The sequence below is a fragment of the Protopterus annectens genome, chromosome 9.part0, assembly GCF_019279795.1.
Source record: "Protopterus annectens isolate FY-2018-M chromosome 9.part0, PAN1.0, whole genome shotgun sequence".
Taxonomy (NCBI): Eukaryota; Metazoa; Chordata; order Ceratodontiformes; family Protopteridae; genus Protopterus; species Protopterus annectens.
The window spans coordinates 306,511,939-306,525,543 of NC_056743.1; the positions used below are offsets into that span (position 1 = coordinate 306,511,939).

The following is a 13,605-nucleotide window of genomic DNA, read 5'->3' on the forward strand; positions in this document are numbered from 1 at the left end:
AAATGAAACAGGTGACAGTATATAAGTAACTTGTCAGAGCTATTTAAATGTTAGTTTAATAGATAATGAATTGTAGCAGATAAATTGGAATACAACATCACTAGCTGTAGACCACAGTCCATGTCACCTGTGGATGCTGAATACTTAGTCATCTGTTACAAGTAAATACAGAAGGTAATGGCATTCTTATGGAGGAGATGAACATCCACAATTGACAGGAATAACAAACGCTCCTTGTTATTACTAGAGTATAAAAGTCAAAATAATTTAGAACAATCATTCATATTCAGGAATAGAGTGATGTACTACAAGAAACACAAAGATGTTTCAGTAAACAATTAATTGGTGTACACATGCTTTCTCAAATTTGTGAGCTATGCTTTTCTTTATTGTTTGGTCATACATACATTCTTCATTGCCTGCTTCATCTTAATTAATGCAGATTCAGGTCTTTTAGATCTAAAATGTTTAAATATATGAATGTAGTTATTTAAAGAAGAACATATAATTACTGAAACTGTTTTAATATTGCATTTCTCATTCTTTTCTTTGAATTTGTAAATTTTGTAAATTTAAATATGTTCTATATTTAATGAAAGAAACACATTCCCATTTAGTAAATCTAATTAATGTGACATTAGAGACATTATAATGCAAAGCTATACAATATTCTTTCTCTTTGCAGCCTTGCTATGACAGGGTCAAGACATGGCTTCAAGAAAATATGATTTCTGTTGGAATCGTTGGACTTTGTACAGTGATAGTTCAGGTGAGTAGAATTAATATGTTTTTTTCTCCATGCAGCATAAAACATGCCCTGTATGACATAAAATGGTAACCAAATGACTTAGACAATGATGGATGCATAGCTGAACAATAACAAAGTTGTAAACCTTGCTTTCTTGGAAAATTATGAGAAACATGTACTGTAGCTGTTTGTGTGTAATGATGCAAATACAATGTTTGTTTCCTCAAGTAGTGTTTAACTTGTCTGAGTGAGCACACAACCTCTACTCTAGTGAGACAGTATTGAATATATGAAAACACTAGATGGCTGATTGTTACCTCTTTGTCTATAAAATTAGTAGAGGAGGAATTAATTTATCCTGCTGTAGTTATTTAAAGAAGAACATATAATTACTGAAACTGTTTTAATATTGCATTTCTCATTCTTGCTCACTTCCAACAATTCAAGTGCTGTGTTTCAAAAAGTTATTTTTTCCTAATTGGAAGAAGGTAAATTCATTCCTGATCTTGTTTTCAACATGTTGCGTATTTGTGATGGAATGAGCATGATTTTAAAAGGTACCAATATAGAAATTGCTTTAAAAATGTTAGTAGTTTTATGTAAATCAAATATTCTTCATGATCAAAAAGTAAATAGGTTTACTGTATGAGATGCATTTGTTTAGCTAGGTGATCAAGGAACTCAGACTCTCAAAGCTTTAAAGAAGTACAGTGTAATTCAATGCATTATCTAGATCAAAATACTGCCAACATTTGCAATACTGTAAATTATCGTGAGGGAGAGTAAAGTTATGTACATGAATCTTATGATTTTTTTTGGAACGTGTGAGAGTTATTCTAAATTGAATTTAACAACATATGGAAACATTACTCCCACAGAATATGGGAACTATGACAAGAAATCAATTCCAACAAATGGAATTTCATATCATTTTGAATAGATATGACATTGTCAGTATCTTTTTACTTTAAAAATGATTAATTTTAATTGTCCAATCTCTAACAAGCTTCCAGACGTAAGCAAATACTGTGTACTGTCAGTACAACTAATGAAGTCTAAACTTGCATATACCACCATTTGAGAACAGGTTAAAGAAATATTATAACCTAACCAAATGTTATAAGGATAAAAACTAAAATATAAAATACTTTATAATTTCAAGTCTTTATAATATAAACTGGCCTATAAGAAAATAGACATGACTGATTACCTCTTAGGATGCCAATCAGCTATGATTGAATGATTCCTGAAATACTACAGAAATAAAGAGCTCGCACTACATTTTGCCCAGCTCAAAATTTTCAGGGCTTGTTTTCCAATTGTGAAAGATGGTGTAGGCCTAGAATATTGTTATTAAGCTACAGTATGTCAAAGCCTGAGGTCACGGCATCATTCTTCATATTTAAGAGTGACTGCTCACTCCATCTCAGTCATCAGATGCATGAAAATACTTATTAATTCATTAAATCAGGGTACACATATTCTGCTTTAAACTGTAGACAGTTCTCTTAGAATATATGACAAGGATAGGCTTACTTGCTATTTCTTTTAAGTAAGACGTATATTTTGAACTAATGGGAAACATTATACAGTAATTAAGTTTAGCTCTATCAAGCACTGAATGATGACACCTAGCTATGTCAGTCATTTCTTTCGATTTTATCATGATTTTGTCTCCATATCTGCTACTAATGTACTGTATAACCTCAGACCTTGGAAAGAACCATAATAACTACCATGGTTATAAGCCTGCCCTAGAGGGCCCCACTGACTGAAAAAAACATACATGTACTTTTCTGATTTGGGATATGCAGTAGTTCCATGCAAACTTCCGAGTGTCTCTAAGAATAATACTAATACTACTACTATATATATATATATATATATATATATATATATATATGTGTGTGTGTGTATATGGGTACACTACAAAATTTCAAAATCCCAAAATCTCGAGTTTCAGAATATCGAGTTCAGAATCTCGAGATCTTGGAATCTCAAAATTGTGACCCCCCCCCCCCAAAACACCACCCAACACTAAAACATGTATGCAGGGGGGCAAGTCCTTCCTGCACCCTCCACACCCCCCGCAACTTAAATATACCAGTTCTGAGATCACACTACAGTGAGGACAAGGGAACACTCCCGGTCCGTGCTGTATGCCAATCTCTGCTCAGGATTTCAAAGTTTTGAAACTTCTAACATATGATCTTCAATCATATGAAATTTGAAGTTTTGAGCTTCGAAATTCTGAACGGAACCCATATATATATATATATATATATATATATATATATATATATATATATATATATAAACAAACTTATTGTACTAATGTATTTATATATATACAAATTTACCAAATTGGTAAATGTAGAATGCTCTTTTATTAAGCCATATTGATTGATGTTTATCAAATTAATTAAATTTCCCCCATTTCTTAATGCTGATAAACACCACTCAGAACATTTGCTAATATGGATAGTAAATTAATGGGATGATTGGTGACAGCATCATGTAGTTCTTTTTCATAAACGGGCACAATGTTGGCTTTCAGAAACAATGATATTTACCAACATGTTAAATAAAGTTGATAATAGCTGGATAAGGAAAATAAGGGTATAATCAAACTCTTCCCCCTGACTTTCAAAAGACTCTTGCTCCCAAATGCATAAAAGAGATTGTGCTTGGAGATCCTGGATAAAAATCAAATCCCCTACTCACCTTCAAAATTATAAGGAACTCAGAAACCACACCAAAAAACAAATTAACAATGACAAGAAAAAAACCTACACTAACATACAAAGAAACCACTACTCAAATCCCAAAAATCTCTGGAGTACCATCAACAACATTCTTCACCCAGGAAGTCATACCACCTCTAGCCCTTACCCTAACAACACTCCATCAGCAAACTAACCTATAATGACCCTAACACCCATCCCCCTACCAGTCCCTTTCAATATGCCAACAAAACCCCCTTTTCACTTAAACCTGTCTCCACCACCTACATAACATCACTCTTCCATAAACTAAAACCATATCCACCCTCTACTGATAATTTACCACCCCTCTTTCTAAAGGTAGCCACAGGCTAAACAGACTGTCCAATTTCTATGCTAATAGATCAGTCCAATAAGCTATAGTCCCTGATATCTGGAAATCTTTCTATATTATACCTCTACACAAAGGAGGAAATTCCACTGACCCTTCCAACTATAGACCCATGGCTATTATTTCCCCACTTTCAGAAATCCTGAAGCTTCTCGACTTTGTAATCCAAGAAAACCTTCTGACAACTACCCAGCATGGCTTTTGACTAAACCACAGCACTGCCACTGTCCTTATATCTTTTACACATTCTGCTGCTGAAGCTTTAGACAATAATCATCTTGTCCTTTGTCTTTTCTTAGACCTCTCTAAAGCCTTCGACACAGTATCACACTCTAAGCTTCCTATAAAACTATCTGCTGTCAACCTGTCTTCTTCTTCTACTCTTGAATGGTTCTCTAGCTACCTTGTCATCAGGTTACAGTCCATCAGATGGCTCACCACCTGCTCCCCCTTTTTACCCATCCAAGCAGCAGTTCCCCAGGGCTCCATTATTGGATCCCTACTATTAAACATTTTCACTAACAACCTACACACATCCTGGATCCACTCCTTCTTATTCAGTATGCAGATGACTCCACTCCTATCTCCTGCTCTGACATTTCTCAACTTAAATAAAACTCATTACATTTTGTTAAAAGGTAGCTTATAAAAAACAGCTCATGTTAAATCCAAATAAAAGTGAGCAACTTCTCTTCCTTCCAAAATCTCTCTCACAAATCCACATTTACCATATCATCTCTTAATAACACAATCATTAAAGCTCCTTGGTACCATTATTGATGATCAATTAAAATGTGACCTTCACATTCAACAGTGTATTAAAAGAACTCACCAAAAAGAGGGATCACTGTATAGGAACAAAAAATTCTTTACTTCAGAATCGAAACTTTCTCTGGCTCAGGCATTCCTACTACCTAGACTACTCTATACCTAGACTACTCTATGCCTTCCCAATCCTAACAAACCTACAATCCAAATTAATTGCTAAACTCAAACAAACCTATACCAAAATTGCAAGATTTGTCACAAATCTACCTTATACCTCTCACCACTGCCTCACATTAGAGAAACTACAGTGGCTAGAATTTCCCCAACAACTATTACTTTCACAGTTACACACAACTCACTCCATACACAACAAACCCACTGCCTACCCCTCCCTGTCTTCTCTAGTGTCCTATTACATCCTAAATCATTCATTCTGAAGCTCTGACCAACATCTCCTTGAAATTTACAAGGCCAATAAAACGATTGGCAAACTTTTATATGGATAGTCTGTTTCTAAAGCCTGGAACATACTGTCTTTTAATGCAAGAAACATTGCACGCACACACACATCAGTTCAAAAAAAGAGCTAAAAAACTTCTTATCAAACTCATGGAACTGCACCTGCCAGGACCCTACATGAACTCTTTCTTCAACTCTTATAAAATTTAGTAGTTTCCTGTTACTTTTTTCCTTTACATCTCTAACTCACTTGCATTCTCAACTACAGGGTATCTCTGTATCACTAAAATATGTCATATATTCAACCTCTATTTCAAGTTATGTGATACATTCAACCTGTACTTCAAGTTTATATTTTACTATCTGCTACATCTTATGTAAAAATTGATGTTTCAAGTTTGCATGCTTCCACGCTATGTAACAACTTGTTTCTTTAAGTAATGCTTCAGTTTTTGTATTTTCATTGTATTTGCCATGCTGTATAACAACTTATATCTCATCTTTTTATTTTATTTATTTATTTTATTTTATTTATTTTATATATCTTTCTTTATATCATGTCAGCATCCTCTCACTGTTTGTTTATATATATATTTTTTTTTGCATTTATTTATTTACATTTATTGTACTGGAGTTTTTCACCTCAGGTCCCCACTGAAAATGGGCTTTTAGCTCAGTTGGACCAACCTGGTTGACAAATGTCAAAGAAATAAAATAATAAATAATTAAGTAATCTTGCATATTGTCTCTTTTTTGTAGGAGGAGGATTTGGAACTGGATTTATTTTATTTTTAGAAACAAAATTATTTAGTTGAAGGTATTTTGCTAAATATTTGGACTCCCAACAATCCTGTGTTGGAATTCACCTCAAGGAAATAATGGAACCGACTGAAAGAAATAAGGGAACGGAAAGGCAGAGGTTTAGCTCAGTGGTGGGAGTGGTCAGTACAGTGAAGTTTGGTTTATGGGGTTTGTAAAGCTGGTATTGTTAGGGAAAACCTTCTGTGGGATTTGAGAGGGCTTTTTTGTGAGTTTTGCGGTGAGTAGAGTGAAGGAGGTGTATGAGTTTGAAAAGAAAGGACGCTATTAGAATACCAGCTCAAACGATTATGGGGAGCCATTAATTGTCTTTGGAGACTGTGATGCAGTGATGCTCATACAGATGGGAAGCAGTAATAAAACAACATATTTTATTAGGGATACACTGCAGATTAGATAAGTTTTTTTGAAATGGTAATCCATATTCAAATTGATTTAGAAGACCTCTTTTGCCTGTAGGTATTCTAGCTGGAGCAGACAGATGGCGAGTGATTTTATTTCTAGCACAGAACAGAAAGGTATTAATATTGATTTTATTTTCTCATTGTGGGTTTCGAAGCAGTGGCATTGGTCAGCTCATATATCTATGTATTTGAAGAATTTTGTTTCTATTGGAATGTGTTATTAATGTCTTCCATGTTTAAAGATGTGGGGATCTAGCCAGTTTGTGAGGTGTATCGAGTGATATATTTTTAGTTTTTTGGTGGCCAAGGAGTAGATTTCCACTGACAAGCCATTTGTGATGTTCACACAGAGGACAGATTCAAGTTGGGACTAAATTGCAGCATGATAACGGTTATATCTGAAAATCACCATATCGTCTGCATGGAGAATCAGAGGTAAGTGAAGCAGGTCAGATCATAGTCTATTAATAAAGGTAGACAAGAGAAGGGGGAGTGAGAATTGAGCCTTGAGGTACACCATTAATGACTGAGGCTCATTCATAGGTTCATAGGTTCATAGATTAGTACTAGGCTAACTGCCCTTGCGAGCCATTTTAAGCCTAGCCAATTGTCCCCTGTGAGATTCAAACCATGTACCTTGCGTTTGTAAGGCAAACACCTTAACCATTAGGCCACCCTCCTGTGTCTATTTTGACTTGCAAGATTCTCTTGATAAGGAAATCAGTGAACCACGTGTAGGTTTTTACACTGATGCTTAATTCTAGTAGCTTGTGTGGAAAGAAGTTTTGGTCAATTAGGTCAAAGGGTTTTGTGAGTTCAGTGAAGAAAGTACTAGTTAAATTGCCACTGTAAATGTTTAGCAAGATGCTGCTATAAAGCAGTCCTAGTAGTGTAACCAAAGCAGTCATTTTGCATTGCTGTCAGATGGTTGGGTACATGTAGACAGTTTATGAGCCGAATGCATGTAGGTTACTTTCTAGACATTTTACTACCAGAAGGACTAATGGAAGTAGGGCAGATGTGTGAGGTAGATTCTGATTGTGGCTGTTTAGGGAGTGGTTTTATTAGAACTGTGTTCCAGATGTTGGGTATAATGTTGCAAGTTGGGCAGATGCTGTAGATATGAAGCAGAGGACTGATGTGGAAATGTTTGTAATGGTAAATGAACCATGAGTACTAGTTACCTTATCGAAGAAGGCCATCACTGGGGTTTGAGCCAGTAAGTGTACAATGATTTTAGATGATGTTTTCATAAAGTGGAGGGGAAGAATAAATATAAGAGGAGAGGGAACTTGGAGGGTTGAGGTAGGGAATAGTGTAAAGATGTATCAATGAGATGACTGAATTATTTTAGGATGTCAGAGCCTGAACAGTTGCCTTCAGAGAAATGGAGGGTGTTGGAGAAGTTAGTGTTGTCTGATGTTTTCCAGCTTGTAAACTATATGACTTCTTACCATAAATACTTTGTTTTTTTAAGGGGGAATAACTATTTAATTTTACTGTGGTTGATTTCATGCCTGCATACAGCTTGTTTTGCTGTGAAGGTTGTTTAACTTCAGGGACAGGGTTTTATTTTCCATGAGTGACAGCATTCATGTCTTAATTTGAGGTGGAGGAGTTTGAATTCTTTGGTTAATTTGTTAATCCTGCTGTGTTTTAAAATATGTTTCATAAAAAGGAAGAGTTTCTGTTGTATTTCATTTACAGTCTAATTGAGAAGTGCAGCTGTGTTGGGGTCATATATATTGATGATGGAAGACCAGCTGAAAAGGGTAAGGCAATTTTTGAAGCTAGTAACATTTTCTTTCTTTCTTTCTTTCTTTCTTTCTTTCTTTCTTTCTTTCTTTCTTTCTTTCTTTCTTTCTATTTCTTGCTTGATTTGGGCCTGCAATTGAAATGTTTAGAGGACTGTCTGAGTGATTAGCTTGTGATGTGGAAGGTCATAAGATAATCATCATTGATGTGGAAGGTAATAAGATAATCGTCATTGAAAGTGGGAGGTTGAATGTCCATGTTAGAAATAATTGAAAGGTTCTTAGTGATTAGAAAACTGTGCATGGAGTGCACTGTGTGGTTCAAATGTATTCTTAAATATTACATCTAATGGTTCAATAATTGCTTCATTCTGTTCTTTTAAATGCTTGTTTGATGTACCATCCATTCACAAGGCTTTTTTTGCTTTAAGTTCATTGAATATTTTTGGAAGCTTCTTCTCGTGTACAGCTGTAAATCACTGCAACTATGATTGTTCTGGGTTGCAGTTTTAGACAGTTACATGCTGAAAGAGATGACAGGGACTTTTAGAATTATTATTATTATATAATTTTAATAGGTATAAATTGTATTTTTGTGTGCATGCTTTGCATCATTATTGTTACACAAACTGCCCAAGCAGTGTACAATAAGTATGATATAGTGTGTTGTTAGAATATGCGTCGCTATATTTATGCTGCTGGGTTTTCTTTACTGTAGTTGAGTACTGTTATTCAGCCATTGAGGGTTCCTTTCACCTTTGGTAAGATCATTTGTTAATATATCTCTATATACTGCTTTCTGCACCACAAAATGGCCTGGGTGTGACACTTAGATAGAGTATACTTTTAATTGTCAAGATTGGTCTTGGTGCAATGCTGCATTATTTACTCTTATGGGTATCTGCTGAAGAGTGCATGGCAGGGCAACGATGTCTGCTTTTATTATATTTCAATGGTGCCATTATTTCCTACAGCAGAGTTGTTTCAGTCGCATTTAGGGATGACAATCTGACTACTCCCCATGTGACCTATGTTTCAAACAGTTGCCCAGACTCTAGAGAAGTGTGCTGGATGAAGGTAGCAGTAAATCTACTGTTGGCTACTCACCCCATTCCTTCATCTGGCAGGCTGACAAAGCACTTTGTGGATATTATTCATAAAAAAATGTGTGCTATGGAGCAGGGCTCATGCATGGTAGAATGTGTTATCAAAGCCCTTTCCAGTAAATAAAACAGGGTACTCAGTGGGATAAAATACTGCACTTGGAGTTACCTTTGTTGTGTGACCATAGTACTCAGGTGGAATACAAGTAAAAATTATCACTTTCTCCAGTCATATGCAACTCAAGTGCACAAAGCCATCAGAGTAGCAGATGACCCCAAGAGGCCATCCTATGGAGCTCTAGCTAAAACTACTCAACAGTGTTGCACTTGGCAGTACAGTGATTCTCTTTTCATGGAGGCTCGCTTTGGTAGAAGCAAGTCTGCTACCATAACCAGACTTATCCCACCCCCACGTTGTAAAGTTGTCAAGCTCCCACTAATAGAAACTCATACAGCACCAGATCCCCCCTCGTTATCCTAGTAAGGTAATGAGACTAGGTCTGCATCATGCTTGAGGAGTGAAGCATTTCCATGAAACACTACTGGACAAAATGATTGGCCATGGCATAACTGAGAATAACAACTTAGTAATCAATAATATGCCATACTATGTATAGCTGTTAAATAACGTATATCAGACCCTGCTAACCAACTGTCAATGGCTGCACTCTGCAGCATTGTCAGGCTCAGGTATGGAGCACAGAAATGCGTAATATAGAATAACATTCTATGTCCTCATGTGTACCAACCAAGAAAACTGTTAGGTATGTTTTTTGCCACCATTAAGTACCATGATCCATGTGTACTGTGCAAGATGCATGCACTTATACTGGGCTTATGAATACCTGATTAAGTGTTTGTAGGAGTGCATGCTGATTTCTTTGGGCCAATGTTACTACAGGGAAGCAAATTTGCACTTGGGAAAGAAAGCTGTAGAGGGTGGTCACTTTGATGGATTGGTAGTGCCTGGATGTGCAAGAAATCAGATACGAGTATACCTCAAAAGGAAAAACAGACAGATTATTAAAAGGCATTGAGCACTAATAGCATGTTCACAGTCAAATAAGGTCAGATAGTATTTGAAATTATGAGTAGGATTCTGTGCAGTCCTGTAAGGCAACTAATTGGAGTGGTATCAGGCTGACATTGAAACCTCAGCAAAGGTAAAGGAGCAGACTATAGTTGCGTCTAAAATGGGGTCTATGATGCTTCGACTTGCCAAATATGCAAACAGATGTGATATTCAGGAAAGAATACCAGTCTTAATGAGTGATATTAAGAGTGTATTTCTCATCCTGCAGTGCCAAGAGCTCGTTAGCAGAGCACTCTAAATGCCCACAGATGCCCGCAGTAAGTCATAATCAGCAAAGTAATAGTCAATTTAAAAAAACACGTGCCAGAAGGGGTACTGTATATGGATAAGTAGAGATATTTAAGAGTTCATAGCAATCTTTAACTGCATTATAGATCTGGAGATCATCAAGAAATTCCTTTATGCTGTAACAGTACTTTTTTTGTCCTATGTCATAGTCCAGAGGCAGTTTAAAACCACTGAATGATACAGAACTCCTAATCTCAGTGGAGAGTTTATTCCATAATAATGGCATGTGGTGCATTATAAATCTCTTCAATTTTATTGTTAAGCACATTTAATGCAATATTTACAGAATTATATGGGCTACGACTAATACTTTGCAGTGGTTAGAAGTAGTTGGCAGAAAAAGGAAAACATGGAATTAAGAAGAGCAAAAAAGTAACAGTGGAATTGTTAGCCTTGGCCAGTGTGAAAATAAGCACTATTAAGCACAACCAAGCTCAAACAAACAAACAAAAAAAAAACTATGATGGGAGGTAACTTTTAATCACCACGACTTGTGACAAAATTAAACCAGATAAACCCTTGCTGCATTTGCAGACTGGATCAAATTAATTGCACAGAAATAAACTGCAAGCTATGTGTTGAGTGGAAGAAGACAAAGGTGGGTAGAAATTAATTTTCCTTGGCTAAAATAGGCACACAACCAACAGATACTGTGTGAGACATAAAGGTTCTGCAATAATACCACAGTTTCAGAGTTACATACAAAATGGTAGGGCGGCACGGAGATGCTTAAAAACAGAAAATGGTGGGACAAGACTGGACTGGGACAGAGTTTTGGGGAACATATATTTTAGAAAGCTAAATAAACTGTATGAGTTTAGTGTGGATTCCTTAAGGCATACTGGTTTCCTCTCACCTGCCAAAACATGCTCCTTAGGGGTTACTATAAATTATTATAATGGAAATGATTTGCAATCATTAGAGTCCACTTATGTAGTTTAACAAATAATTAACTAAATAAAATAACCCTTTACAAATAGTTACATGTATGGTAGCATATCAGCAATGTCATTTGTAAGGAGAGGCCTGCAGTGATGATGATGATGATTGCAGAGATTGCTATGCATTCTGATGAAGTTCTTCATGTTCATGCAGTATTGTGGAAGCACACTGACTGTAACAAGGTATGAAAATTAACTGGGCAAAGGATTCCCAGCAATTCAGAGCATACACAGAAGTTATTGGAAATCCATGTAGAAAGAAAGAAAGAAAGTATGAGACGAGAAAGCACAATGCAGATTAGAAAATTGTTATGCTCTTTTTGTCTTCAGTCCCCCTCAACCATCAAGCCATCCCCACTTAATTATTTGTACTACACTTCCCTGCATCCGAGAATATTGGACTTTAGGTGGACAGGAGTTGGGGTCTGTGATGACTCAGGAGATAAGTACCATGTTTCATGTTCAAAAGAGCTTTATTTAGTATGCTTTGTGCTGTGTGCATCTCCTCCCAAAGATAATGGCGTGCATAGGGTATTTAATCTAAGGAGAGAAGTTTTCAGTTTACTTCAGTTTTAGCATATTTTCAACAAAAAAAAAAAAAAAGACATAATTTTGTTTTTTGACATAATTTTGTTTTTAATAAAGAGTAATTGCACATATCTCTGATAATCTGAAATAATGTTAAATCCAGGAATCTGACAGGTGAGTAAGGGTTGGATGGTTGTGGTGGGGTTTTTTGAGTGGGAGGATGAACTGGGAACATCCCAGCCAAAATAGTTTAAAACGGAGCCTCATAATTACTATGGGTGACACTTGTTGCAAATATAATGTCTGGTTAGAACAATGGTTAGTTTTTATGAGTGGGTATGGTATACATTGGCTTATTACTTACTCTTTTTTTCAAGGAAACAAATATATGCAAGGGTGATTGGGAAATGGTAAGCAAGTAAGCAGTTGTACTTTTTATCCACAGAATAGGGTTAAAATACTCCTAATCTGAATGACAGGAGGGTATGGACTTTACAGGTCTGGGACAAGTTCTAGTTCCTTAATCAATCAATAGAAAAGTAGCATAAAATACTATTTATTCAGTTTGGAGTTAATTAAAAACTGTCTGAAACTAGGCTGCAAACACAGCACTACACTGAATCACAATATTTTAATTGAGCAATTATATAACGTTTATCTCATTTTTTGCTAAGACAAACAGTAAGACAAAAGAGTTATGTACTTAAAGTGTAGTGCAGAAATACTCACATAGACATCTGATATCAAGAACCAGGTACAAATCTATTGAAATTTGTATGACATTATTCCTCCTATTACTTATGATAAATAAAGTCTGTGGTTTAAAAGTTTAAACAGCAGATACATTACATTGTAGGATTTTATCAATATCAGGACCCTACTTATCTGATGTAATGATGGGAGACCGGAGTATGACATAAGGTCAAGTGTTTGTTGCAGAACACAGATTTTACGGCACTTTTCGATTAAGAAGTCTGATACTAAATTAGATCAGCAGGCTCTGCCTTTGTACATTTCTTCTTTACAGAAGCTAGGTCACTAAAGCATCCTTTGATGTGGAGTGCCCTTGCTGACTAAATATTTAAGTTGCCCTGAAGTCATTTCCAAATTCATTCCTGAGCATATGTTTCTACAGATATTCATTCTGTAATTAATTACTTGGCCTGACTTGATATATAACTGCAAAACCAGCTCTGAAATCAAGTACTAGAATATGCAGAGTAAGTAACACATTTTTTTTTCATACAATGACTTAAAAAGTCATGACATTGTAAGGCAGAACAGGAGTAGAGACTCCTATAGGCATGGGATGGACATTGGGTAGTAATTTCATCACTGGCAGGGTTGGAGTTTCCACTGAGTTGCACTGTTTTTGAAAGACCTGCAAGAGGGGTTGAGCTAATTTCCAGCTATAATTAATGAAAACCACTGCAAGTGATCACATAGTTAACTGTGAATAAAGTGGTATATGATAGAATACGCATGGTTAGGGGTGTCTGTCCTCAAGTAAATGTGCGCAAACACACATACACACACAGTGGTATATGATAGAATAGCATAGTTAGGGAATTCTGTCTTCAATTAAA

At 35.8% G+C, this 13,605-nt stretch overlaps 1 protein-coding gene across 1 annotated transcript in view; it reads left to right on the plus strand.

The window, feature by feature from the left end:
• The window catches only part of TSPAN4 (tetraspanin 4), a 1,260,229-nt gene that overhangs the window by 1,243,748 nt on the left and 2,876 nt on the right, over positions 1–13,605 (plus strand). The window contains exon 6 of the mRNA XM_044082887.1: positions 686–769. Coding sequence (XP_043938822.1) covers positions 686–769 — 84 coding nt within the window. The remainder of the gene's footprint in view (positions 1–685; positions 770–13,605) is intronic.